Source organism: Manduca sexta, unplaced genomic scaffold (genome assembly GCF_014839805.1).
Source record: "Manduca sexta isolate Smith_Timp_Sample1 unplaced genomic scaffold, JHU_Msex_v1.0 HiC_scaffold_1014, whole genome shotgun sequence".
Classification (NCBI taxonomy): domain Eukaryota; kingdom Metazoa; phylum Arthropoda; class Insecta; order Lepidoptera; family Sphingidae; genus Manduca; species Manduca sexta.
Window position 1 is genome coordinate 42,406 of NW_023591837.1, and position 26,724 is coordinate 69,129.

Genomic DNA, 26,724 nt, shown 5'->3' on the forward strand with positions numbered 1-26,724 from the left:
TCTAGAATTGGCATTAGGACTTCAGAACCACGGTAACACGTTTATGCAAGGTGATGCAACGATGGACCGTCTGGGCCGTAGCCCCGCGTGACGCTATCGCTTCCGATCCGATTAGATATGCTTTTACGAATTGTTGCGAATGCTGCGCCGCGCCGCGCCGTCTCCTTAACCCCCTATAAATACAGATACATATATGAGTGCCCTGATTAACACAGAGGACTTCAATAGGAATCAGTCGCGATACCGAAAATATTTTTTAATTTTAATTAGGTAATTATAATTAATTAGTTTAAAATGGCTCGACCGGATATGAGCTTTTATATTGTGGATGAAACGCGTAAAAAAAGAAATAGAAACGTAAGGAGTGTGCGGCCGGCGCGCGCGCCGCCCAACATCGTGATCACAAAGCCGTGTGCGCGACGAAACACCGCCGTGAAGCAGCGGCCACGAGCTCATAGAGCTGGAAAATATTTGGTGAGTACCTACTACCTACACTATAAATGTTTCGAAGGACAGTGTAAGCAATTACAATAAAGTTTTTAGATGATAGTATAATACAGTACACATATCTTTGATGAATTCATTGCGCTACGTATTTATTACAGTTTATTTTTTTAGTGAAAATTTGTTTGAAACTGGTAAGGGATGTATTACCTTCTGGCCTCCAAGCTTTTGAATTTTGTTGTTTACATAGTTGAGTAGCTTTCTACGAACCTATATAGGCCGGTACGTATACCAGTGTACGGCGAAATTAAATACTGTTGTAATTATCTGTAATCCGATTATGTTCACAGTAATTGCAATCAATCGTCAATCGAGATTACTAAAATTACTAATCGTAGTAACGTGATAACTTCTGTAAGTGCGGTTCACTGTTCGTGTTTGAAAAGAGAGTTGCTCCAAAATCGAATTTCAAGTTAATGTAAGTAAGTATATCGCCCAAAAACTGAATTGTAGCGTTTCCTGAGTCTATTTTTAACTAAAAAATGTTGTTGAAAATCTGATTACGTACTAAAATAAAAAACCTAAATGTACAGTGGCGAAGGGTGAAATTTTTCAAAAGGTAACCCGGTGTAAAAAAAATTTTGCGTCAGTTAAGATATCGGGGCAATTTATCGGCAAACAAAAACTAAGACAACGGATTAGTCTTGATTCGAAATCAACAAACGTTGACATACATACTAAATTACCTATTATGCGTAAATAATTGAAACATTCATAAAATCGAACAATAAACGAAGATAATTCTCGATCCATTAATCAAAATATAAGTACTTACCTATTAATTTGTTATAACAGCAACAAAAGTAAGTATTAAAATTATAACCACACTACACTAAAAGTACTTATCTGTTTATTTTCAAAATAAAACTATAAATATAATAGAAATAGGTATCACGATCGCCAAACAGACCAACAGTTTAAGTCTACCTACATGATAAACTTATATAATTATCAATTTAAATTATAATCAAGAAAGGTTATTCGTTAACATTTGATTGTATCGTGGTGCTACTTTTAATTCAGTATAATATCATATTTATTTTCTTCTAACAAAAATTTTGTGTCCAAAATCAAAAACTTTCAGATCTTCTTCAAATATGTTACCATCTAAATACTAATATGTGAAATCACCGACTAACAATATACTTACGTAAAGGTAGACATTAAACTGATCACAGGTAGTTATTTCCATTATAATACACTTTTATTTGTAGTTTCCAAATAAACAAAGCGCTGGTAACTAAATATCACATAACTATCAAAAAATAAAATGAACATGACAATTTACAAACACCGCAACTTGGTAGCATAATAAATTATGACGTTTGAAGGACGTAAAAAGCGACAACTATACAAAGTCGGTTAACGTGAAGCCGAACTAGCTCGGGTTACCTTTGCCCATATCTCCCGCGCGATTTCGACAAACACTGGCATAGAAAGTCATAGAAAGTGCTGCCATCTATATTAAAAACATACTACGACATTAAGCCGCTTGACAGCGGGTTACCTTTGCCTGTGGCGTCACAATTTCACTTAGGTAACGGAATTTCTGGGGAACTAAATACAAGGTGCGCCATCTAACGTCATTTAAAATAAGTAATTGATATCGATTAAATTAACAAACAACGGGCTAATGGCCAACAGATGTCATTATTAAGTTATCAATTATAATTAATAAGTTAAGCTATTATAATTATTGTCCATTGTCTGATATGTTGTAAATTTATATTTGCCTATTAAATATATTGTTTAGTATCACCGAAAACCTAAAAGGGAAGCCGGTGGGAATCGGCTTGTATGGACGCTTCGCCACTGTAAATGTATGTTATGTACAATTTCTTAGTTTATTTTACTTTCTTTAAATGTATAATAAAAAAGTAATATTAACCAATCAGGATTACAAAAATATAATAGTTAATCCAATTATAAATTATATAATAAAATTGTAATCGTTAATCGAATTTTGAGATAACTTTTAGAATTAAATTTGTAATCGTAATCGTTAATTTTAATCTAATTACATATTGCCCAACCCTGGTAAATAGTATGGGAGAAGATTTGTCTGATTTAAATTGAATTGAGCACTAGTAAGTACTGTGTAGAGTCCGGCGTAGAGCTGCTTTCCTTGCGTTCGTACATACAATCACAATTTGTCAGCCACAGCCGCAGCCGACGGCAGCGCACCGACGCTCTGTGTCATTGTGTGCGTAAATGGGCGGGTACAACACGCTATTTTGTACTTGCCACGTGTTGGGTGCTCGTCACTAGGCCCTACCCATCAGTAGCGAACCGTCCATACAGCCCTATTCCTACCGGCTTCCCTTTTAATTTTATTTACATCTGTCTTAGTTTTTGTTTCCTGTTAAGGGGTGGTTTTCCTGTACGCCGACGCCCCCCCTCCAAAAAGTTATGTAACTCTAAAGTTAAATTACTTTTCTAATATTCGCAATTATTTTACGAAAATACCGGAAAGTCGCTAACATACCTTCGTTATTCTTTTAAAATAAAAAGAAATCAATGTTACATAACGCTTTGTATGAATCAACCCCCCCCCCCCTCTATAGCCCCTGTAACGTATCGTAACGTTTTACAAGACCCCCCTCCCCCCAAATTGCGTCACGTAATACTTGAACAGCCCCTAAATTGATCGCGACATGTTACCTAAACCAATTTTATTTTTGCCTCAGGCTACCTTTTGAAAAATTTCACCCTCCGCCACTGCTACTACATTGCCATAATAATATTATTATAAGTAGCGATATACTTACATCTATAACAACATTTCCGCTCTGAGCATCCGCCTCGAACGGTCACTTTGGTTTTACCGAGTACCTGCTCGGTATGCCATTGTTCTATTCCGAGAATTCTACTCGGAACAACCGCAGCGCTCTCGCTGCCGCCAAGGACGACGGTAACAATAGGGGCATTGTCCCTCTTTGCTACCTGAGTCCGTTTATTGGGTCCGGCCGCGTCCTTTTCAGGACAGGGTCTCACCCGAATTTCTGTTTCTACGACAATTTGCCCCTTCAGGGCTAGCTCGGTGGTAAACCTAACGGTGCTAACAAGCCGAGCTAGCGGTGACCCGGCCCGCGCTGCGCCCCCTCAGGGCTAAAGCGAAGCCGGACGGGTGCGGATAAGGAAGCTGTGGAGACACACCACAGTTTCCCCCGCATATCTCCTTCCCAACCCTACCTTTCCTTACATTCCATCCCGTGTAACGGTTGAGCGTGCGGACCCCTAAAAAGGCCCAATATCGTTTACGTTGCACGGATTGTTAGGAACCCTTTGCACATTAAGATTGGCAAAGGGGTACCGGGGAGGGTCAACACACGCACACAACCCCGGGCACACCCACCCGGGGACGTAAAATCACGCGTTTCTTGTCTTTTTCGCGTCGCATTCCGCGCCGAACCAAATGCGATAGCCGCCTGGTTCTTGTGTGTTCTTCCCAGGCGGAACGCACCGGGTCCCGAACACACTCGCGGCCCCCAACCAACCTATCATTCTGCTAGTATCCAGTGGTTTGGCATCGACCGTATAATGGCCGACTCCAGACCAATGGAGACTGACCAAGGCACCGAAAAGGAGGCACTCAACTCAAAAAGAGATGATGCGCTCCTTTTGGTGCTACTGAAAACGGACGACGAGTTCCGCGGCGCCGTCCTTTCTATCCTGAGCTCCGCGGGGGTGCCGATCGCGTCGGGGCCGGCCGAGCCCTCGGTCGCACCGAGTGCACCCGAGGGCGCGTCCGGCGCCGTCGCGCCCGCCGCCCCCATGGACTCAGACCCGGGCTCGCCCCAACTCAATACGCGGCGTCGAAGCGCCCTGTCTCGGCCTCCTCCGACCCCACGCAGTCGGAAGTCGCGTTGTCGGACCCCGACGACGACGGCTTCACGACGGTGAGGCACGGTAGGAGGAAGAAGCAGAAGAACTCCGACGCCCCTGCGCCTTCCGCGCCCCCCGCGCCCTCTGCGCCCGCGCAGTCCTCTAAACCCGCGCCTTCAGCGCGTCCCGCGGCCTCTAAGCCCGCCAATTCGGCGGCGCCGGCAACGTCGTCGCCACCCAAGGGGCCTAAAAAACCCCCGCGTGTGAACCTGCAACTCCTGCAGGCATCTCAATCAACGACTTTTCGATGAGTTGGGCCGCCAACACATCGCCATTACCACGAACAGCTGGAACGGAGCTCAACAGCTGTTGTCCCTACAGCCCGCTTCGATCGCGGACCACAGGTCAATGACCTCCTATTTCGATAGGATGAAGTATCACTACTTCACCTACGCGCTCCCGGACGAGCGCCGGTATAGGTACGTCATTCGCGGCATCCCGCTACATATGTCGACCGATGAGGTCAAACAAGGCCTACAGGCCAAGGGCATCACCGCCCTAGAAGTGCACCGCATGCACAGCCAATCACGCGTGACGAAACCAGGCATCCAATTCGACATGGTGCTGGCAATACTCAAAACCCCCGACGATGTTAGGGCTCTCTATGAGATCCGCGACATCTCAGGGCTCGGTGGCTTCACCATCGAGTCTCCCCACAAGAAAGGCAACGTAGGGCAGTGTCACAACTGCCAAAAGTACGGCCACAATTCGCGTGGTTGCAGGCTCCCCGCTAGGTGCGTTAAGTGCCTCGGTGAGCACGGCACGCCAGAGTGCCCGCGACCCAAGGACCGCACCCTGTGCACGGAGCCGCCTTCGTGCACACATTGCCGACAGTCTGGCCACCCGGCCAACTACCGTGGGTGCCCCCGGGCACCCAAAAAATCTTACAGTAAGGCTATCCAAGCCAAGCAGGCCCTTAAGGCGCAAAAGGCCCCTCAGGCCGAAAATTCATTTTGGCCCCTGCCCCGGTGAGTAATCCGTGGTTTCCCACCACGGTACGCACCGCCACGCGTTCCCAGGCCCAGGGCGGAGTTTCTCCCGGAGTCTCTCCCGCCACCCCGGCCAAAACATCTGCGACCTCCGCTCCAGCTGGTCGTCCCTCAGCCCCTCCGGCTCCCAAAGCCGCCCCTCGCAAGGCGACCCAGTCCACTTCCGACCCGAAAGTGGCGGCGACGTACTCGGCGCCGATCGACTCCTTCACGATCTGCTCACCAGAGATCCTCTCCCTCTATGGGCAACTAGATAGCGTCCTCGCCCGCATCAGGGCAGTAGGGCACCCCGATGATGTTCTCTGTACCGAGGTCATCCAAATCCAGCGTAGGATCATCTCGCTGACGATGAAAACAATTTTCGCTCCGTAATGGCTTCACCTAACGGAAATCCTCATCGCGGTCCAAACCCCGCTCCCTCAGAGTGGGTTTTTTCAACCTAAATGGTATTAAAGGCCAACGGGCCGAACTCCTACATTTTGTCCGCGATCATAATCTTGACGTTCTCCTCCTCCAGGAAACGTTTCTCAAACCCGCTCATCGAAGTCCCAACCTCGCGCATTTCAACCTGGTGCGAAACGATCGTACCAGTGGCCCTCTCGGTGGCACTCTCATTTATTATAGGAGGTCCCTGCATTGCATACCTCTCGATCCCCCCGATAACCTAAGGAACATTGAGGTCTCAGTCTGTAGGCTTTCGATGACAGGACATCCGGCGATCACTCTGATCTCGGCCTACCTTTCACCCACTAAGGAGCTTCACTCCAATGATATCCGTACCCTACTCAGCATGGGGAGTCCGTCCTTCTGGCGGGCGACCTCAACGCCAAGAACACTCTCTGGGGCTGCAACTCGACTAACAGTCGGGGTACAGTCCTCGAGAGTTGTCTTGAAGATATAGACATGTGCATCTTGGCTCCTTCTGAGCCAACTCACTATCCCGACCAAGACGATTCTTATAGACCCGACATTCTCGACATAGCGCTTGTAAGGAACGTATGCCTCCGCGTGCGTTCCCTGCAGGTGGTACAAGAGTTAAATTCAGATCATAGACCTGTGCTCATAGAGTTAGTTCCCCAAACCGACCCCCCAGGCACAGGTCCTAACGCCTCTAACGGTCCGATGACGGTGAAAACGAATTGGCGCCTCCTAGGCACCAAGCTCGCAGACACCTCATCCCCTGATCTCGACGCGATTCCGAGCAACATTGTTTCTCGTGAGGAAACGACCGGTGCGATTCGCTCCTTCACCGACCACCTGCAACACGCCCTCAGCGAAAGCTCCGAGAGGGTGCCAGCGGCCATTCACGACCACTGGCGCCTTCCCGAAGACGTGCGGGAGGTGGTGAGGAGGCGAAACGCGGCACTCAAAGCCTGCGCGACTCGACCCGTCCCGGAACGACGACGTCTTGCGCGTTTCCTCCAACGCGAGGCCAAACGTCGCATACAAGGCGCCGTCGATTCGGGATGGGAGAGACGTTTGTCGGAAATCAAACCGACCCATACGGCCTTTTGGCAACTGGTTCGTTCCTTCAAGAGAAAGGATGTAGTCTCCATGCCTCCGCTCGATCGCCCGAATCAACGCCCGGCGTTTGATGACGACGAGAAAGCGGAGCTCTTGGCCTCCAGCCTGGAGTCTCAATGTTCCCTGACCGATACGCCCGTAGAAAACGACATCGTCGTTGCGGTGGACACTTACGTCGAAAGTAGGAACGCGACCCCTCCGCCTCTACCTACCCCGCGTCCGTTAAACTTAAATCAAATCGTTGCCGTTGGCCCGGATGTCGACTCGCCGCCGCTCGATCCCCTCGCTCCGGTGACGACCGAAGAAGTCATCATTCTGATCAAGGCACTCAAAGACGTAAAGCCCCGGGGCTGACGGAATCCCGAACAGGTTATTAAAAATGCTACCGGAGCATTTAGTCAAAATATTAGCTGCAATCTTCAACGCAGCCTTTCAGAACTGCATATTTCCTGAGGCCTGGAAAGAAGCAGTAGTCATAGGTATCCACAAGCCGGGAAAACCCGCATCTTCACCGACCTCTTATAGGCCGATTAGCTTACTCAGTTCGTTAAGGAAACTTTATGAACGGATCGTCCTCGACCGTCTTAAAATAGTAGCCCATCTCCACAATCTGCTCCCTCCGGAACAGTTTGGTTTCCGAAGTAGGCACAATTGCGTGCATCAGGTCCTCCGCATCACGAAGCATGTATACACTAAGCGTAGGTACGACCGTCCTACCGGCGCGATATTTTTCGATGTTGAAAAGCATTCGACAAAGTGTGGCACAACGGCTTACTTTTAAGCTGTACACTCTCAATGTGCCCACACAGCTCGTGCACATCATACGAGACTTTTGTCGAATCGCGGATTCAAATATCGAGTGGAGGGAACCCTATCTTCCCGACACACCATCTCTGCCGGAGTCCCGCAAGGCTCCGCTCTCTCCTTTTCTATTCTCGCTTTACACAAGCGATATTCCATCCTTCGAAGACGCCCATCTGGCGCTTTTCGCTGACGATACAGCAATCTATGCCTCACATAGAAACCCCGACAAGTTGGTGCACATTTTGCAATCCGCAGCCGATCTATTCGGTGCGTGGTGTCGCAGATGGCGCATCACCATAAATCCCGCTAAAAGTCAGGCTATAGTCTTCACTCGGCATACCAGAGTACAAGCGCCTCTCGCTTCTATAGTCATGTCAGGACAGGCCATTCCTTGGACTAGGAAGGTCAAGTATTTAGGCGTGCTACTTGATCAGAAGCTGACCTTCGTCCCACATGTCAATGCGGTACGCGCGCGAGCCGCACTCGCGATGAGCCAGCTGCACTGGCTCATAAACAAAAATAGCAAATTGTCCACCCGCAACAAAATTCGGATCTTTACCTCGTGTATTAGGCCGATAATGACATACGCGTCGCCCGCGTTCGCGCACATACCGCCTGCTCGTCTTCAGCGTATGCAGGTTTTACAAAATCAATTCCTAAGACGTGCACTCGGTGCCCCGTGGTACGTTCGCAATCGCAACCTCCACGTGGACACCGATATGCCGACCATCAGGCATTTCATGCACATGTCCAGCAGACGCTATTTCGATCGGGCGGTCAATCATCCGAACCCGCTCATTAGGTCCGTGTCCATATACACTCCTTTCGACCGCGCGAAATGGAGGCGTCCACGTTCTGTCCTTACAGATCCAGAGGACGATATAACTCTGGCCATCCGCCGAAAGCACGAGCACTTAAAGCTCCTACACTCCACACGACCGCAGTTCCGTCCTCGCCGCCGAGGACCTCGCCGCGTTCCCCGTCCTCCCGACCCTTCGATTAGTTCCGTCGGCCCGCGCGCCGGCGAAGACGATTAGGTAGACTGTGTAGGTCGCTCCGTGCACCTCGCGTAAACCCCCTAATCGCTGATGTCCCCAAACATCATCTCTCAGTGACCGTCCTGAGCCGAGGCCGTGACCCTTTAGAGGGTCGCCCTCAGCATGGTCACTTAATTTAAGGGTTCGAGTGCCTAAAGCATTCACCCGAAAGTCCGGTGTGTTTGTAAAAGCCGGCCCTGCCAGGCTAACCAACGTAGAGTCACTCCAAAAAAAAAAAAAAAAATCTATAACAAATGCAAAAGTTCGTCAAAATGTTCCGACGTTTGGATGCTTGTTAGAAGTAAAGGCAGAAACAGCTGAACGGTTTTTGGTACAGGGTTAGGCCTTGTCTTGGATTACCACATAGACTTTTTACTCCAGTAGCATGCGTCCATGGGGAAATCATGAAGTTTTTAGTCTGGTTTTATAAATAGATGGCACTAGCGTCATACAGGTGGTGCTAAGTCGCTGCTGTGTTTTATGAACTTTTATAGTGAGAAAGGGTCTTCACGCGGGCGACTAACTAAGTAATACTTTAGCAAACATAAGCGAGATAAAAAAATGTACGACCGCGTGACGTCATAGTTTACTACTTAAACGTGTTTCAATATTACTATAGACGAATATGTACATAGTACATATCTATACTATTATATAAAGCTGAAGAGTTTGTTTGTTTGTTTGTTTGAACGCGCTGATCTCAGGAACTGCCGGTCCAAACCGAAAAATTCTTTTTGCGTTGGATAGCCCTTTGTTCGTGGAGTGCTATATTCTATATATCTTCACGCTATACCCAATAGGAGCGGAGCAGTAATGGCTAATCTCAGGAAATACCGGTCCAAACTGAAAAATTCTTTTTGCGTTGGATAGCCCTTTGTTCGTGGAGTGCTATAGGCTATATATCATCACGCTATACCCAATAGGAGCGGAGCAGTAATGTTAATCTCAGGAACTACCGGTCCAAACTAAAAAAATATTTTTGCCTTGGATAGCTCTTTGTTTGTGGAGTGCTATAGACTACATATCATCACGCTATACCCAATAGGAGCGGAGCAGTAATGGCTAATCTCAGGAACTACCGGTCCATACTGAAAAAATCTTTTTGCGTTGGATAGCCCTTTGTTCGTGGAGTGCTATAGGCTATATATCATTACGCTATACCCAATAGGAGCGGAGCAGTAATGACTAATCTCAGGAACTACCGATACGAACTGAAAAAATATTTTTGGGTTGAATAGTCCTTTGTTTGTGGAGTGCTCAAAGTCATATATCATCACGCTATGACCAATAGGAGCGGAGCAGTAATGGCTAATCTCAGGAACTATCGGTCCAAACTGAAAAATTCTTTTTGCGTTGGATAGCCCTTTGTTCGTAGAGTGCTATAGGCTATATATCATCACGCTATATTCAATAGGAGCGGAGCAGTAATGGCTAATCTCAGGAACTACCAATTCGAACTGAAAAAATCTTTTGGGTTGAATAGTCCTTTGTTTGTGGAGTGCTTAAAGTCATATATCATCACGCTATGACCAATAGGAGCGGAGCAGTAATGGCTAATCTCAGGAACTACCGGTTTCAACTGAAAAATTCGTTTTGTGTTGGATAACCCTTTATTTGTGGACCGCTATAAGCTATATATCATCACGCTATGACCAATAGGAGCGGAGCAGTAATGGCTAATCTCAGGAACTACCGGCTTTAACTGAAAAAAATCTTTTTGTGTTGGATAGCCCTTTGTTCCTGGAGTGCTATAGGCTATATATCATCACGCTATGACCAATAGGAGCGGAGCAGTAATGAAACATGTTGCAAAAACGGGGAAACTTATAAGTGTTGAGAGCTTCCGTTGCCTGCGCTGCGTAAACGGTTAAAGTTATGCAACAATGATGTATGACGGGATTGTTCCACTTTAAAAGTTCTAAAAATATATTATAAAACAAAAGTCCCCCGCTGCATCTGTCTGTCTGAACATGTGAAACTCAAAACTACACAACGTATTAAGATGAAATTTGGTATGGAGACAGTTTGAGACCCTGGGAAGAACATAGGCTCCCGGAAACTACTACATTTATAACGGAAAACTTTAGCCTGAAAAACTTTATAACGCGGGCGGAGCCGCGGGCAAAAGCTAGTTATGGATATATGTAAATTATATACCTATACTATTTTGCGCAATAAATAACATTTGCTCTGATTATGAAATAGGCACTTTTTCAGTACTTCGAGTAGTAACTGTTATTGAATTTAATTTCAAATTAATTATAATATTGTATATACTGCATTATAAAATTATCGTAGGTTTAAAAGATTTTATCTGAAATATAAACAAACTAATGGGTTATTTTGTAGATACACTTTGATTTTGTGTGTCACAAAATTATTATCTAAATTAGCAGTTAGAGGCGCAGTTTATAATAAAATGAATTCAACAAAATGGAAACGTGCTAGTGAAATGTTGTTTAACATTCGATATATGTAGCTTTATTTACTAAACTGATAGTGAACTAGTATTATTAGCAACTAACTAAATTTTGCTACTAGAATTATAACAGGCAACGCGACAGAGGGCATAATGTATGTGGATTTGTAAATAAAGTAATTAACATTACTACGCGAAAGGTGTCTTAAGTATTTTGTTAATTGAAACTATAAAGAATTCGTAGGAGACTTGCGCTAATAATGACGTAGGAGCCTATAAAACGTTTGATTGGTTGTTAAACTAATTTTTGCCACATGATTTTGAGGAGGCGCTTGCGAAAACTTCCAGAATGCTCATTTATATCGCACCTTTAGAATAACAATGTCGCAAGTGCAAAAAAACCGTTAAATTGATTTTATAATCCACAACATTTGAAAAGTGATAAACTATCGAATGCAACATCGACTTTCGTGTAATTACCGAAATTCTAAAGGCGCCATGTACTTATGTATTTGTCTAAATCGACATCATAATTATATTGTAACATAGTTCTCCTATTTTCAAACCAGGGTTTTAGTGATTGTAGAGGATGTTCTGTCACGTTTATGTGTTACCTATACTTTTATCTTTTGCCTGTGTTATATCTTATCATTAAACTTTTGTAAACTAAACCCTTAGTTAAATATATTACTTACTGTAGAGACTGCTACTTGTATGCCACTAATCACACTTATTACCCACGTTAGTTGAAATAATGCGAATTCCACTTCAAGATGTAATCTAACTGCACAAAACACGGATGATCACGAACACACAAATACTTTTAAAACGAGTAACATCTCCAATATCTGTTCACTCACAACGCACCAGCAAGGTCTGGTTTGATACTATATTTAGATTTGTTTAAACAAAGTTTGTGCTATCAGCCGTGAGTACCTCTCACAGCGCCGGGAATCGTGATATGACTGTTAAGAATATAAAACTTACGTATGTATGAAAATACAAATTGATTCTTGTAAAATCATTCACAACGACTTAAAATTACTGTTTTTTTTTTAAATTTATCACGAGAATTAATTTAAATAAGTACTAAAATGATCAGGGGTCCCCATACTAGACGAAGGCTATATCTTGGGAAACCAATGTTTCAATTACAAAATATAAAAAATCTTTATTTGAATGTGAAAAATAAGTTTTAAACGGAATTTACAAGAAAGATAAAATACTTAGCCGTGTTCCCGACGCCGCGCCATACCCGTTCAAGGGCATTTGCAATCTGTAACTTCACGGTTATACTCCAAGCGATAAGCAGAGGTGGAATTTGTCGCACCATTCACCACGTTATTCAATACAAATTAAATAAATTTAAATTTGGAATACTCGTGTCTTCTTAAGTTTATAGCTTAAGGTCCATTTTCATACATTTTGTTTCACCTTTAATCTGGGTAACTAAACAGTATTGACAGAAAAACGTAAAATAATTAATATGCATGGATATTTCGGCCTTTAAAATTTAATACGACGAAATTTTAAAGGCCGAAATATCCATGCATATTAATTATTTTACGTTTTTCTTTCAACTGCGAGAACTAATCACTAACTAGACGTGAATTTAAATTCTTTACTTGCCAATACTTGTTTAGTTACCCAGATTACAGGTGAAACAAAATGTATGAAAATGGACCTTAAGCTATAACCTTAATATCGAAATCTAAGCAATTAAAATGGGTGTTACGCGTAGTTATTTATAATGTAAATAAGATGTAAGAATATAAGGCCTCTGATACCACAGGACGACAGGAGTGCAATGCTAGTGATCAGCTTTGTTCTTTACTAGGTGTCTACCGTTCATGACCTGATCGTATCTATTTCATTTATATAATTATATCTATAAGTAATCGAGTGGAATGACATAACTGCCTATTACAGAACCTTCTTGTTCAGATCGAATGCGAACCCATGCACGGAGGGATATTTGCCGCGGCCTTAGGTACATACACAGTCCAGTGTGTGCCTCCCGTGACCATGAAGGGAGCAAAGTCTTCGAAACTTCGGGAGAAAAAGTAAAAGATATTAGAACTGCGATAAAATCCGAAAAATAGTTTCATTGTAGAGGAACAGATGGTTGCTCCTCTATGGAAGGGGAAGATTTCCAGTCAGGCTGATGTTGCGCCTGACCGGCTGCGGCCCCTCCGACAATTTTTATTCGGAGGTGGTATATATGCTGCACGTCGCGCAAATTGTGCAAGCGTGATTCAGGATCGACGTCGCCATCTATCGTGATTGCTGTGTGATATCACTGTAGTTGCGTCACTGCATCGATCCTCTTGCTGTTCCGGTGATGTTAACAAGATGGCGGTGTATGCATCGATTGTACCGCCACAATGTCTAACATTCGCGTAAACATAAGAAATCATTATAATTACTGATTTTGTTGACGGCTCCGCTAGTGTGCCTATTACATTATAAAAAAAAAACATGTTTCCTTCTGTAAATGTTCATAAACTGCAGCCTTTATTAGTTTTCATTATACTATTTATATTTATGATTATGGCGATATATTATGTACAATGCGTCACAATTCATTGAATCATTTAAATCTACGAGCAGACAATAATCTGTATTACTCACCCAATAAACCCAATAGACACAGGTACAAGGTAGACATGAGCCTGTGCTTTGTACCGCCGCGCCGGTAAGCATTGACTCCGCTAATAAGCAGAATATTATGCATATCAATCACATTTATTCGATTCAAAACTAAAATAAAACATTCAAAATTTATCTCCCCCGAGGAAGCAAAATCCTACATGTGTCCGCGATGCTTACTAATAGGTACAATAATATTACTAACTGATACCTGCATTGAACACTACGCCTACTCGAAAACGTCAATATACAGTAGAGACGTTTAAAGAAAACAAACTACTTTTACATTATTAGCGCTATTTTATGAGCGTCATGTGTAATTCAGAACCTATATTGGTGAGCTTAGAACAAATACGTCAAAACATTTATAATGATAGTTTGTAGTGAATCTTGATGTTGTAATTCAAATTTCCTTTAGCTGTGGTCGCTAATATCGTATCACAGTCGTCACATTCATTGTGTAATTATCAATTGTACTTTAACATCGTAGTGCTTTGTATTTGCATTTTCATTACCTGATTTAAATTTATCGAAGTCACCGAAGTTAGCTTTTTGCTTTGGGACAAAGAGTTGTAGCTTAGAATTGCCACTTCCCCCAAGGGCTCGCCGCTTGCTTGTTGACTTGCCTGACCAAGTTGATCACCATTCCAGGAGCTTCGTACGGAGTGACCTTCTTCAGCTGTTTTTACGTATTCTACGAATTGTGCTGTGGCCGCGTCCTGATCCAGACGATCGTCGAGGCGTGTTCCCGTCCTAGGCTGCGACAGCAAAAAGTCTGAAGCGCAGAAGGAGTTGGACCCGCGAAGCCAGGGGTGTGGCCTTTAATTTCGGGGACGAGTAAGGATGTGAGACCGAGGGCGAAACCCACAACCACAAACTTTATTTTTTAATATTATATATTTATTTTTGATAACAGTTTTTTCTTATTTTATTTTGTCAAGTCTATTTTTGTGACACTCATTCTTTCGCACGCATCATCGTTTCCGATGATTGCGCCTCTTTTCTGGTTTATTGATACTTTCTCCTTCTATCGAAATTTTGTAGGCTTATAACTTGTTTAATTTTTACTGGATTTTAATCAATCTCTCTGTGTTAGAATTTACTTATCTATATATATAAAAATCAATTGCTGTTCGTTAGTCTCGCTAAAACTCGAGAACGGCTGAACCGATTTGGCTAATTTTGGTTTTGAATTATTTGTGGAAGTCCAGGGATGGATTAAACGGTGACGAACATAAATAATAAATAACGGAAAATACTAAAAACGACAATATAAGTTTTCAATACAAAATGTTCCTACCTGTCAAACATTTCATGTCTTTTCTCTTTTTAGAAATAAAGAACTGTAACATATATATAGATGTATTCAGAAATAAGTCTGTTTCATAGTTGTATTATGAGGTCCGATTTCTTTGGTTTATTTTGTTCAAATACAAAACATTTCAGAAATAAATAAAGTGTAAAAGTGTCAGTGGGTTCTTAAAAATAGAAAATAAATAAATAAATTTCAAGACTATTATTAAAATCTATCATCAATTTGTCAGTGCGTGAGAACTTTATTTATCGTTATTGTCGCAAAATGCCACGGAGAAGATGACTTAGATAGTCGAAGTTAATCAAATGTACGACGAGCTACTTCACGTGCAAACCGTACTCTCGACTAGCGAGAGACAGATAATGATAACATACGTATTGTATGGCAAAATTGTGTTTCACAATAAATAACAATAATAAATGTATGTAGGTGATACGAAGTTCACCGGGTCATCTAGTATGGAATAAATATTTGATAAATATAAACAACATACCTAAATAAGCTAAAACATTTTTAATCGTGGGTAGTGCCAAATGAGTCTTAGTTTATATTTATTATTTTAGGTGTATGGGTGGTGATGACTTACCATCACTCTTTTTTTACCCGACTTCAAAAAAGGAGGAGGTTCTCAATTCGACTGTATGATTTTTTTTTGCTGTGTTTGTTACGCCATTAGTGTCCATAAATCTGTCCAGATTTTTAAAATTCATTTTATAGTTCGATAGTATTGAATAAAGATAAATTTAAAGGTTGAATAATGTCTTTGTAAACGTATTTTATATAAATAGTATATTTAAAGGTGTCTTCGTAAACATATATTGTTTCTTTTGATATCCGCCGAGCAGCGTTGTTGTCTTTTTGTGTCAAAATATGTATTGAACAGTTCGTTTAGTGTAACAACTAATAAATGTATATTCAAGAAATCTTACTCAATTTTATTCAAATATAGTCATAACCCAACAGATAGGAGATACTTCTGAAGTGGTCCCATAGTCACCAAGTCAGGATCTGATGATCGAAACCTGGAGAAATCGAGGGGAACCCTTAAATTTTATATGCACACACATCGTTTTTCGCAAAGTTTATGGAGTAATTTAAGTAGGTACTTACTTGCGTATAGTAATCATCATGTTATGTAGCTGAGCTGATGATAGAAGGTACAACTCCTTAACAGTAAGGAGTTACTCGAAGCGGCATCGCCTGATTTAGTAAATTCTTTTTATGTTTGAAAGTGCGTTTGCCATTTGGTCTCATGATTCTTACTAACACAAAAAAGCAATAAATAAAAACTTTTTTACAAATAATATAACCGCCCTTCAAAAACCACTAAAAATCAAAAAATATTACGGCTGAGAATATTATGTCTGGGTTGCTGGCACTACTTCCTCAAACAATAGCTCACCAGCTGCGTGCAATGTGAGGCTCAATCATTACTGGTTGGTAGGAGAAGATATATTATAGTCTTCGCTAGGGTTGCCTATAATTCTTCAGAGAAATGTAGTGTTTTTTAAAACAAGGTATAAAAACATATAGTACACTTGAAAAAAATATAGCATTTTATGGAATAAGCAAAAAAAGACAAATATATATTTGTTATTGATTAATTTCTATAAAAGTTTGGATACACGCTGTCCAATCATTTAAAAGGTAAAGAGCGTTCATATATTTTTCAAATGAGGGATTTCTTTATTGGATTATAGTGTTGAAAATATAGTATTTTTGGGTAATAATGTATATTTCTTCAACAGTAAGTATATAGTACGCTGACCCAGAACATAGTACAATACTATACTTATATTATAGTACGGTTGACAACCCTAGTCTTGGCGTTATTATGAATGGTAATTATTGCACTCACCAAAAAATCTTATTGACCGGCGTACCGAATAAAAACATTTTGTTTCGATCTTAAAGCTTTTATTGGAACATAATAACATTTGGTAACAGGAATGTAAGTACAATAATTTAGGATTGTAGATAATATGAACAAATTATTTTAACTGGATATTGTTTGATAGAATTCGATATATAAGTTGTAGATTTTCCTTGACTACTTATATTAAATATTTTTGTAAAAAAAATAGGAACACGCGAAGAAATGGTAACAGAAGGCACCACAAAAACCTTTGAAATTTTTATTTTTATGTTATTTGGTATATCAAGTCAAAAATCATTGAATGTAAAATATAATAGAAGATTTAAAATATATGTTATTGCAACTAGATTTGTACACAATTTCATAGATCTTAGTCAGCCTGTTATATCCCTCCCAACATACCTATTCATAGCAATATATAAACAAAATATTTCCTGATCATTCTGTATATTTTAAGTCTTTTATATATAACAACTTTGTACGTACTACTAAGTATTTTTAAATTTAACGAACATGATTTCGAACCACGTTTTTTTTGTATACGGCAAAGTGGCCCCACCTAATGGTAAAGAGAGTGGGGTCCAATAGAATGTCGACTGACGAGAGATGATTACCCCTCGACAGTCGACACCATTATGCCGGCCTGTTGGATCCGGATATACACAGGCTGATCCCGGAACGCGACACTTACGTGGGCCACTATGGCGGGTTTTAACACCTTGCGTACGGTGGTCGCTATCCGGGCGGATATACAATACATCCTACCACTAGCAAAAATAGAGCACCATGTTCGTAGTTTTAAAAGATATAAAATGAATTCATTTTAAGTAACAATTTCATAGTACAATTTTATATAAAAAATATAAATAATTAACAATAAATTTTATTATAAATTACCTACCTATCTTTGGACTGGACATATCTTTGGACTATTTAACATACGTTGACTTAGTACACGACTAGTCGACATTACCTACATACACAAAAAGAACAAAATATATTAATGAAATCCTGTATCTCCGTCGTAAGGGATTTATCTAATTTACATGTCTAAGCTAATCTTAAAATAAATAAATACTTCATTATCTAAATAAGTAATTAATGTAAAGAACGATTAAATTATAAACTTAATAGTATTGTCGTAGACTTAAGTAAATGCATCATTATAATTATGGAACAAAGTTAGTTATATATAGATCGGACATCAGAGCCAAATTTTAGCTCCAAAAGTTATTACCAATCACTACATAGTATAAAACAAAGTCGCTTTCTCTGTCCCTATGTGTGCTTAAATCTTTAAAACTACGCAACGGATTTTGATGCGGTTTTTTTAATAGATAGAGTGATTTTTATTAAATAGTGAAGAAATATTGCACCCGTGCGAAGCCGGGCGGGTCGCTAGTTGGTAATAAGTCGCTGTCTTATTTGAAATGTCCGTATGACAAGATGTCACAGCGTACTTAGATATACAAAAATAATACATTTACATAAAAAAATCGCATTAAAACTGTGCAAATCATGATATGGAAACAGATGAAGTATTTTATATTAATGTTTTGCTATTTCACAGCAGATTGAGTAACCATCACATAAGCGCAAAAAAATTGTATGATAATCTTCCCAAAGTACGTTCTATATAATTTTGATCTCTTTGTTATGGAATATTCTTATGAACGTATAATCCTAAACTTAAATATATTTGTGATAATGTCGGAGGAAGTTCATATTACATCTAAATTGTACTACTTTATAAGAGTAAAATAATATAATTTACCTTAAACATAGCGCATAAGTAAGTACATAAGATTTGTTACTTATTACTACAATTGAGATCTCTCTCCAGTTGGTCCCTCATTATTGAGGACCGTGACTCTCAATTATCTTCACTGTGATGTTTATCCGCCGGCTTCGGTCTTTTGCCTGATGAAATGCTATTAATTTTGTTAGTAAACAGTCCATTTTAGTTAGTTTCGCAGTTGAAGAAAATGGTAAAAATAATTAATAATCATGGATATTTCTGCCTTTAAAATTTCGTCATATTAAATTTTAAAGGCCGAAATATCCATGATTATTAATTATTTTACGTTTTTCTTCAACTGCGAGAACTAATCACTAACTAGACGTGAATTTAAATTCTTTACTTGCCAATACTTGTTTAGTTACCCAGATTAAAGCCGAAACAAAATGTATGAAAATGGACCTTGAGCTACCACCTTAATGGAAACATTCAACGCACTGGAAATCTGGGTTTCGTCCTCGTGGTCTCTTCCCTTCCAACTGTCTAACCATGAGCACTTTTTCAGCAACAATTGCGATACAATACATAAAATAGCAGTGTGGTAAAAGAGAATTAAGACTTAAAGTTTGAGTTTATAGTCGCTAGATGTCGTGGGTCACGAGTCGGCCACTAGAGCGAGGTCGCCATGCCGAACGACGTGATGAACACATTCAGGATGGTGATCAGGTAAACGCCCACCACGGTCATGTCGTTGATAATGCCCGCTTTGTATGTGTCCTTTTTAATGACTTTGTAGAAGTTGTTCATGATGATGCCAACGCCCACAGCGATCTGTCAAATTAGATATTATATATAATTTCTACTTAAGCCAATTTATACATACAGTCTTACTTATAAACTTGTTTTAGCTTTAAGATTTGATTAAGAATTGGTTAAATAGCTGTCAGAAAGATCACGTGTTCCTAGTTTAAACCTTATTAAGAGGCAAGATGGCGGGTTTAGACTTCCAGCTGATCGAGTAAATTTGTGTTTTAACTAAACATAACTTTGGCAAATTTTTATAAGTTAGACTGATAATGTCCGTATTTAATATTTATATCAAAATGAAATACTGCACGTTAGTAAATAAATATATAACTTAAGGATGGTTGAACTCATTTGGCATATAGTAATATGTTTTTCTTGGTTTGTCATATTCCAAATCATGTTTAAATAGAAAGAAATTATGTAAGTCATTATATTCTAAGAGTGGCGTGAAAGGCTCGATGGGGTAGATATATAACAATACAACTGCAGTGCAGCTGAGGTCTCTGATTTGATCTCGGATTGTGTAAAGTGATAGATATTTGTACTCAGTATCAGCCCGGAGCCCGGAGCTCCATTACTTTATGGGACGAAATACACACAGCTTAAATAGAGTAGCAAGGGGGCATTTGCCGGTCTGTCTACCCCTTCGAGGACAAAACGCTTGAGTGAGTGTAACATTGTCGTAGAACTTACTTGCAGAATAATGCTAGCGGCGATTAGGGTCAAGTTGAAGTAGTAATACGGATGGGTGTTCGAAGAATCTAGAAGGTTGCGTAGCTGATTCACGTTGGCGGAGAACAGCGCCAAGTCCGAAATGCCCTGAGCGGAGATCTTGTTTAACTGGTATGTTACCAATTTTGGCGGCACCTAAAATGTTAAATGAAATCCACATTCAGTTTCGTGACGCAAATACCTCTACTTTTTTAGTTTAGTAGACTCGCGGCAAGCCAAGTATAAAATTTGTTCTGAGAGAAGTGATTAGTAGAGTAGAATAAATCACTAAGTTGGTGTATATTCTTTAGTTTTCTGCTTTGTAATCACATCACAAGCATGGGACGTTTATTCACTATAGGCCGGATTTGTTGATCTGTGGTCAAGTACAGTTGAAACCCGATCACACTGGCGAATTGCAAATAATTTCACAGGGAGGCGAACGCGTCCAGTGTTAAAAGACCGTTAGCAATACTTGACCACAGATGGAACAACTCTGGTTTACTAATAGATTAGGTGGCTTCCAAGTGATTATCGCTTCCTACCCGCCAAAATGCATTTCTACATATGGTGGGTTTTTTAGACGGAATAGCGAGGGCAGTAACAACTACCCAAACTGTTGGAGCTGTGAGAAAAAATATTTAAGAGAACGTGCATTTCTCTTGAAGATATTAGAATCTGCATTCAAAGATTCTCAAAAAAGAAGTCAGTTCGTAAATGGACAATTACTTTCTTTTAACAATCTAGCTGTTGACTTATAAGAATCAAGTCACTCAGACCTTCCGCGGTTTGACTACTTACTATAAGACATGTGCAATTGCGGGTGTTCGTGTTATTAGGTAATATTGTTCGTACCTCGGGCACTGGTGAGATGCGCTCGTCGTCACCGAATCCACTGTGGATCCCGCCACCACCATCTGCAATCATTTTTATTAACAACGACTCCGCAAAGTGAATTTGTGAAATGCAAAAAGAATCTAACCGCTGTCGCCACAAAAAAAGTTTATAAGAAGCCTTAATTACAAAAATCCTGTGAGATTGACAAAACATGAGTAACTAACACAAGTTGCGACTATAGCCCAGTTGGTTGTGGAACGGACTGCAAGACGAATGTCCAGAGGTTCAAATCCCAGGGGCACACACCTCTGACTTTCCTAAAAAAATATGTGTGTATTCTTTATGAATTATCGCTTGCATTAACGGTGAAGGAAAACATCGTGAGGAAACCTGCGCATCTGAGAAGTTCTCTATAGGAATTTCGAAGGTGTGTGAAGTCTACCAATCCGCACTAGGCCAGCGTGGTGGACTAAGGCCTAATCCCTCTCAGTAGTAGAGGAGGCCCGTGCCCAACAGTGAGACAGTATATGATAATACGGGGTTGATATTATTATTATTATTATTTGTTTTATGTTATTGATTTATGAATGTTATTATTTGTTCATGCATTTCAAAATAACTAAAATACTGAAAATTTTAGACTTTTACAGATTAATATTGAATGCACATATGAACCGCTAAAGAAACGATTTTATATTTTATGTGACAACAGCGGCAAAGCATCGAAGGTCCCTACAATAGTTCTCTTTGCCCCAACGAACAAAATCTCATCTGTAAAATGTCTAATTGCAGTATAAAATGAAAATATAATTAATATCAATTACTCACCTCAAAATAGAAATTATTTTGTGATAACAATTAATAGTTTTGAAATGAGTAATTGATATTTATATTTTCACTTAAAGCTTTCATACTACAAAAAGAGCATTTTGCAGATGTGATTTTGATCTTTGGAACCGTCGATATGGAAATCCGTGATATTTAGGGCATTTGAGGGAATGAGCAGGGAATGTAATTTGTGTTACCATGCGGGCCGTCATTGTCGTCCAGGAGTCCGACGTCGGTGCCGGAGTCCGCGGCGCTGTCGGGCTCCTCTACGTCTCCGGCAAACTCGTCGATCTCAGGCTCTGGGGAAATATTTCATAACATATTAGCTTTAGATTTGACAAAGATTCAGTGAGTGCTGCCATAGGATAAAATCACTGGCGATGTAGATGGTAGATGGTAGATGGTAGTGTTTTTTTGGGGAGCGGTCGTATCTCTTACCACCAGGCGAGTAGCAAGCTCGGCTCGTCATTCAACATAAATAAAAAAAAATTGTTGCCATGTAGATCTAGTGGCAGTCTACATTGTTTAAGAACTGTGGACCGTTATAGGTTGACCTCTGACACATCTCGGAGGCGAATAAGCTGGTCCTGCAGGGCAGTGTATATTATTATAGGCACCCACTTACCATCAGGTAACATACCTGTGTACCCTGAGTGTTAAGAAATACCCTTAATCTCAAGTAAACTTACCATCGGATAATGGTTGTTGCTTTTCATTGTTTGCTTTTACCAGTCGTGGTAGCTTTGAGTTGTGGCCGTGGACTCTGGGCAAATTCGACTATAAAAACAAAAATATAACATTGAGTAGGCAATAAATACATATTATGTATTATCTCCTTAGCACTTTTAAATCCTTTGCCGACGTAAAACGTGGCTTATTGATTACATGATATACCTAAATTCAGAAATTGGTCTCATGAAACATTGTGGCGAAGGCGCCTAGATACCCGCTGCGCCCTCGTCGCCAAAGGTGGCTCCGTGTCGGGTACTGCTTGCTTAAAGAGCCTCGGGGATACCACGTCTTTCTCATATTTGAAAGAAAAAAATAACTATCTTATTGTAATCTATACTATTATATAAAGCTGAAGAGTTTGTTTGTTTGTTTGAACGCGCTAATCTCAGGAACTACCGGTCCAAACTGAGAAATTCTTTTTGCGCTGGATAGCCCTTTATTCGTGGAGTGCTATAGGCTATATATCATCACGCATTACCCAATAGGAGCGGAGCAGTAATGGCTAATCTCAGGAACTACCGGTCCAAACTGAAAAATTCTTTTTGCGTTGGATAGCTCTTTGTTCGTGGAGTGCTATATGCTATATATCATCACGCTATACCCAATAGGAGCGGAGCAGTAATGGCTAATCTCTGGAACTACCGGTTCGAACTGAAAAATTATTTTTGTGTTGAATAGCCCTTTGTTTTGGAGTGCTCTAAGTTATATATCATCACGCTATGACCAATAGGAGCGGAGCAGTAATGGCTAATCTCAGGAACTACCAGTTTGAACTGAAAAAATCGTTTTGTGTTGGATAGCCCTTTATTTGTGGAGTGCTATAGGCTATATATCATCACGCTATGACCAATAGGAGCGGAGCAGTAATGAAACATGTTGCAAACACGGGGACAATTTATTAGTTTTCAGAGCTTCCGTTGCGTGCGCTGCGTAAACGGTTAAAGTTATGCAACAAAGATGTATGACGGGATTGTACCTCTTAAAAAGTTCTAAAAAATATATTATAAAACATAGTCCCCCGCTGCATCTGTCTGCCTGAACGTGTTAAACTCAAAAACTACCCAACGTATTAAGATAAAATTTGGTATGGAGTCAGTTTGAGACCCTGGGAAGAACATAGGCTCCCGGGAAACCACTACTTTTATAACGGAAAACTTTAGCCTGAAAAATTTTATAACGCGGGCGGAGCCGCGGGCAAAAGCTAGTATTTTATAATTAATATATAATTTTCCTTAAAAACAGAGGCGCCGCGCCGTGATTTAGTCACAGCGTGCGCCGATTACAGATGCAGCGCTTCAGTCGTGAATAAAAAAAACAAGAAATCAATTTCGCTATTAATATAATATGTAATTTTTTTTTATTTTAATATTTCTTACTATTGAATGGCTGCACGCTATACCCTATGCTAATTCACTAGTAAGTCGGAAACCTCGTCATGAGAATAACAAGTTACTACGAAAATGTAAAAACAATATACTTTTAATGCTAAAATCAACAACCGTTGAAAATCTATCGGATCATAACAATATTATAAAATACCAAATTCATAAGTCATAATAATTCTTGTTAATAAAATACAAGCATCAGAGTGTATTGTGATCGTGCACTTTTGCAAGCGCGGTGCGCCTGATCAATATCGCATAGTAAAGTGGGCGGGGCGGCCATTTGCAATATTAACATTTTCCTGCTATAATTAAGAGTTAACTTAGGATGGATTATTAAAGCCTCAAAACTAGTAGTGATTCTTCTCTTATGACCTGTGTTTGTGGATGGTGAAGGACACTTAACATAAAGTGATGCACATGTGCCATCCAGTTCTATATATAAATAATGTAGCTTACACAGAGGCTTTTCTCCTTAGCGCCTGCTTTACTTAAACTGCAATTTCAATCAACGCATGAAATTGCTAATAGTGCAAGACGCACACTTGTTTATGAACTAAGCTATCATCGTGGCTCGAGCACACAACTGATAACGGTCAAACAGACGGTCCTGGAACTTTGGAGGGTGTGTCGTCGGCAATAAATTACCTATCGACACAGGACGTCCTTGAAACTCTACTGTCTACTTATTGTAGACCAACTGTCATACACAATGTGGGCCATCATCGAACTCAGTACCTGAGTACACTGCATAGACATGTGAAGGCGTAAATTTATTTTTATGTTAATTCTCAAGTAATACTCATATAATAATTGCAGTACCTAAACTACGATTAAAATACAGAAAATTATACGTAAGATAATAAAGGTAATGCAAGAAACTTATCGATTAATTTGTTTAAATATTTTTGCTTAACTCTACCTAATCAATAAAATCACACACAGTTTAACAAAACAGATGAAATTAAATAATGCAGTAAAATGTAACTCTGTTCAAATATTGCATGGTTCACCGCATCTAGAATTATCTAAGTAGAATATTTGTGCTCCGCGCTAACTGTATTATACTTTTATGCACTATTTTGCAAACCTTTTGAATAAGTAATTGTTAAATTAAATAACATAGCTACGGCGGTATAGGTACTCACCAGATGTTTCCCGGCACTACTAAGCTGTCTTCTAGCGTTTTGTCGTGCACTCTGTTTTGAAACTACAAATTTAGGCGCGAACCCGCGCGCCGGGCGCGATTTTCTGGTTTTATTCACTTTTTTAGGAATTTCATTCACAATTTCGAAACTTGATTGCTGTCCCGCCATTATTTGGTTTTAAAAATGTGTCAATGGGTTAATGAAACAATAGTTTAATTAAATTGTATCGGAATGCAACTGTCCTTTGGTTAAGCAGACACTGTAATGATGTTATCGCGCCGCACGCGCCGAAGATGCTGGGGCGCCGCGCCCGCCACCACACCTCTCCGCATCGCTGTGATTGGTCGCCGCGCATCGCTGTGATTGGTCGCTGTGCATCGCGCCTTACTACAGCTGAACTCTACGTTTTCCAAGTCTGCATCTCCGCTCTAACTGGCGCAGTGGCATGTCTCCATTGCGTGGTTTATAAATCTAGTAAACCTCATTGTACCTAATGCCAATAATAATTAGGTACATCTTGACGTATTTTAATTATTAAGTTCGCGTTGAAAGCTAAAACTTGTTTTTTTTTATACAACCGCACTCTGAGAAGAGCGTTGGCCGCATGGTAAGGGCCACGCGTAGACATCTGCAAATTATTGCAAATATTTGCAAATTTTAGCATTTTTCTGTCAAGGCACTGGCCCGTAGGGTGGGGTTTGGGCCCTGTGGATCGGGGCATCTTGAAATTGCCGCCACGGTATCCCTTGCCTGTCGCAAAAGGTGATTAAACGAGCCTTGAAAGCTTTTAAGAGCCAAGCAGTGGTAGCTGTTCGCTTACATACTACTATTACTACTATAATTAAGCGGCTTCAAGATAGACTACATTGCGGGCAGTAAGTGTCCAACAGTCGTACACGCCGTTAATGTTTGAGCGCGTTTCGGAGAGATCGTTAGCCCCCCTTTTTACGCAGAGTACTCGCAAAGTCCGTTATGTTTTAGGATTAAAATACATATTACATATAATGATAATATCAGCCCTGTATTAAGTATATACTGTCCTACTGTTTTTTAGGCACGGACCTCTTCTACTACTGAGAGGGATTAGGCTTTAGTCCACCACGCTGGCCCAGTGCGGGTTGGTAGACTTCACACACCCTCGAAAATTCCTATAGAGAATTTCTCAGGTATGCAGGTTTCCTCACGATGTTTTTCCTTCACCGTTAAAGCAAGCGATAATTCACAAAGAATACACACATAAGTTTAGAAAAGTGAGAGGTGTGTGTCCTTGGGATTTCAATCTGCGGACATTCGACTCGACAGAGCGATTCACACCAACTAGGCTATCGCCGCTGTATAATATTATTATTATGAATTCATAAAAATACCTATTTTAGGGGGTGGGGCTTGCCCATACCGGGTTATTGAGGCTAATAAATAATTTATTAAAAAAACAATCTCAATTTGACGCGTATTTTTAAAAATATCTTTTATCTCGGAACTCAGTAGTTTATTAACCGATTTGGAAAAATATTTTTTTTATCTGAAACAATTTACTTC

General features: G+C 40.6%; 1 protein-coding gene and 1 long non-coding RNA gene across 2 annotated transcripts; one reads left to right on the plus strand and one right to left on the minus strand.

Annotated features, from left to right (window-relative positions):
- Window positions 1–13,593: 13,593 nt before the first annotated feature.
- Window positions 13,594–14,724, plus strand: LOC119191086. Its single transcript, XR_005113377.1, has 2 exons — window positions 13,594–14,147; window positions 14,463–14,724. It is a non-coding gene; the product is annotated as an uncharacterized LOC119191086 (long non-coding RNA).
- A 4,488-nt stretch (window positions 14,725–19,212) lies between these two features.
- LOC115455012 lies at window positions 19,213–26,077 on the minus strand. Its single transcript, XM_037444970.1, has 6 exons — window positions 25,186–26,077; window positions 22,613–22,700; window positions 22,121–22,222; window positions 21,114–21,175; window positions 20,241–20,414; window positions 19,213–19,571 (listed from the first exon to the last, which is right to left on the minus strand). The coding sequence occupies exons 1-6, from the start codon at window positions 25,351–25,353 to the stop codon at window positions 19,410–19,412; spliced, it is 756 nt and encodes a 251-aa protein (XP_037300867.1). The 5' UTR covers window positions 25,354–26,077; the 3' UTR covers window positions 19,213–19,409.
- Between the last annotated feature and the right edge of the window lie 647 nt (window positions 26,078–26,724).

Bases quoted from the DNA above. Each gene is read 5' to 3' on its own strand.
- LOC115455012 (XM_037444970.1), bottom strand. From the start codon at position 25,353: ATGGCGGGACAGCAATCAAGTTTCGAAATTGTGAATGAAATTCCTAAA. The intron at 20,415-21,113 runs GTACGAACAATA...TTAACATTTTAG, and splicing joins GCATCTCACCAGTGCCCGAG to GTGCCGCCAAAATTGGTAAC. The intron at 19,572-20,240 runs GTAAGTTCTACG...CTAATTTGACAG, and splicing joins CCGCTAGCATTATTCTGCAA to ATCGCTGTGGGCGTTGGCAT.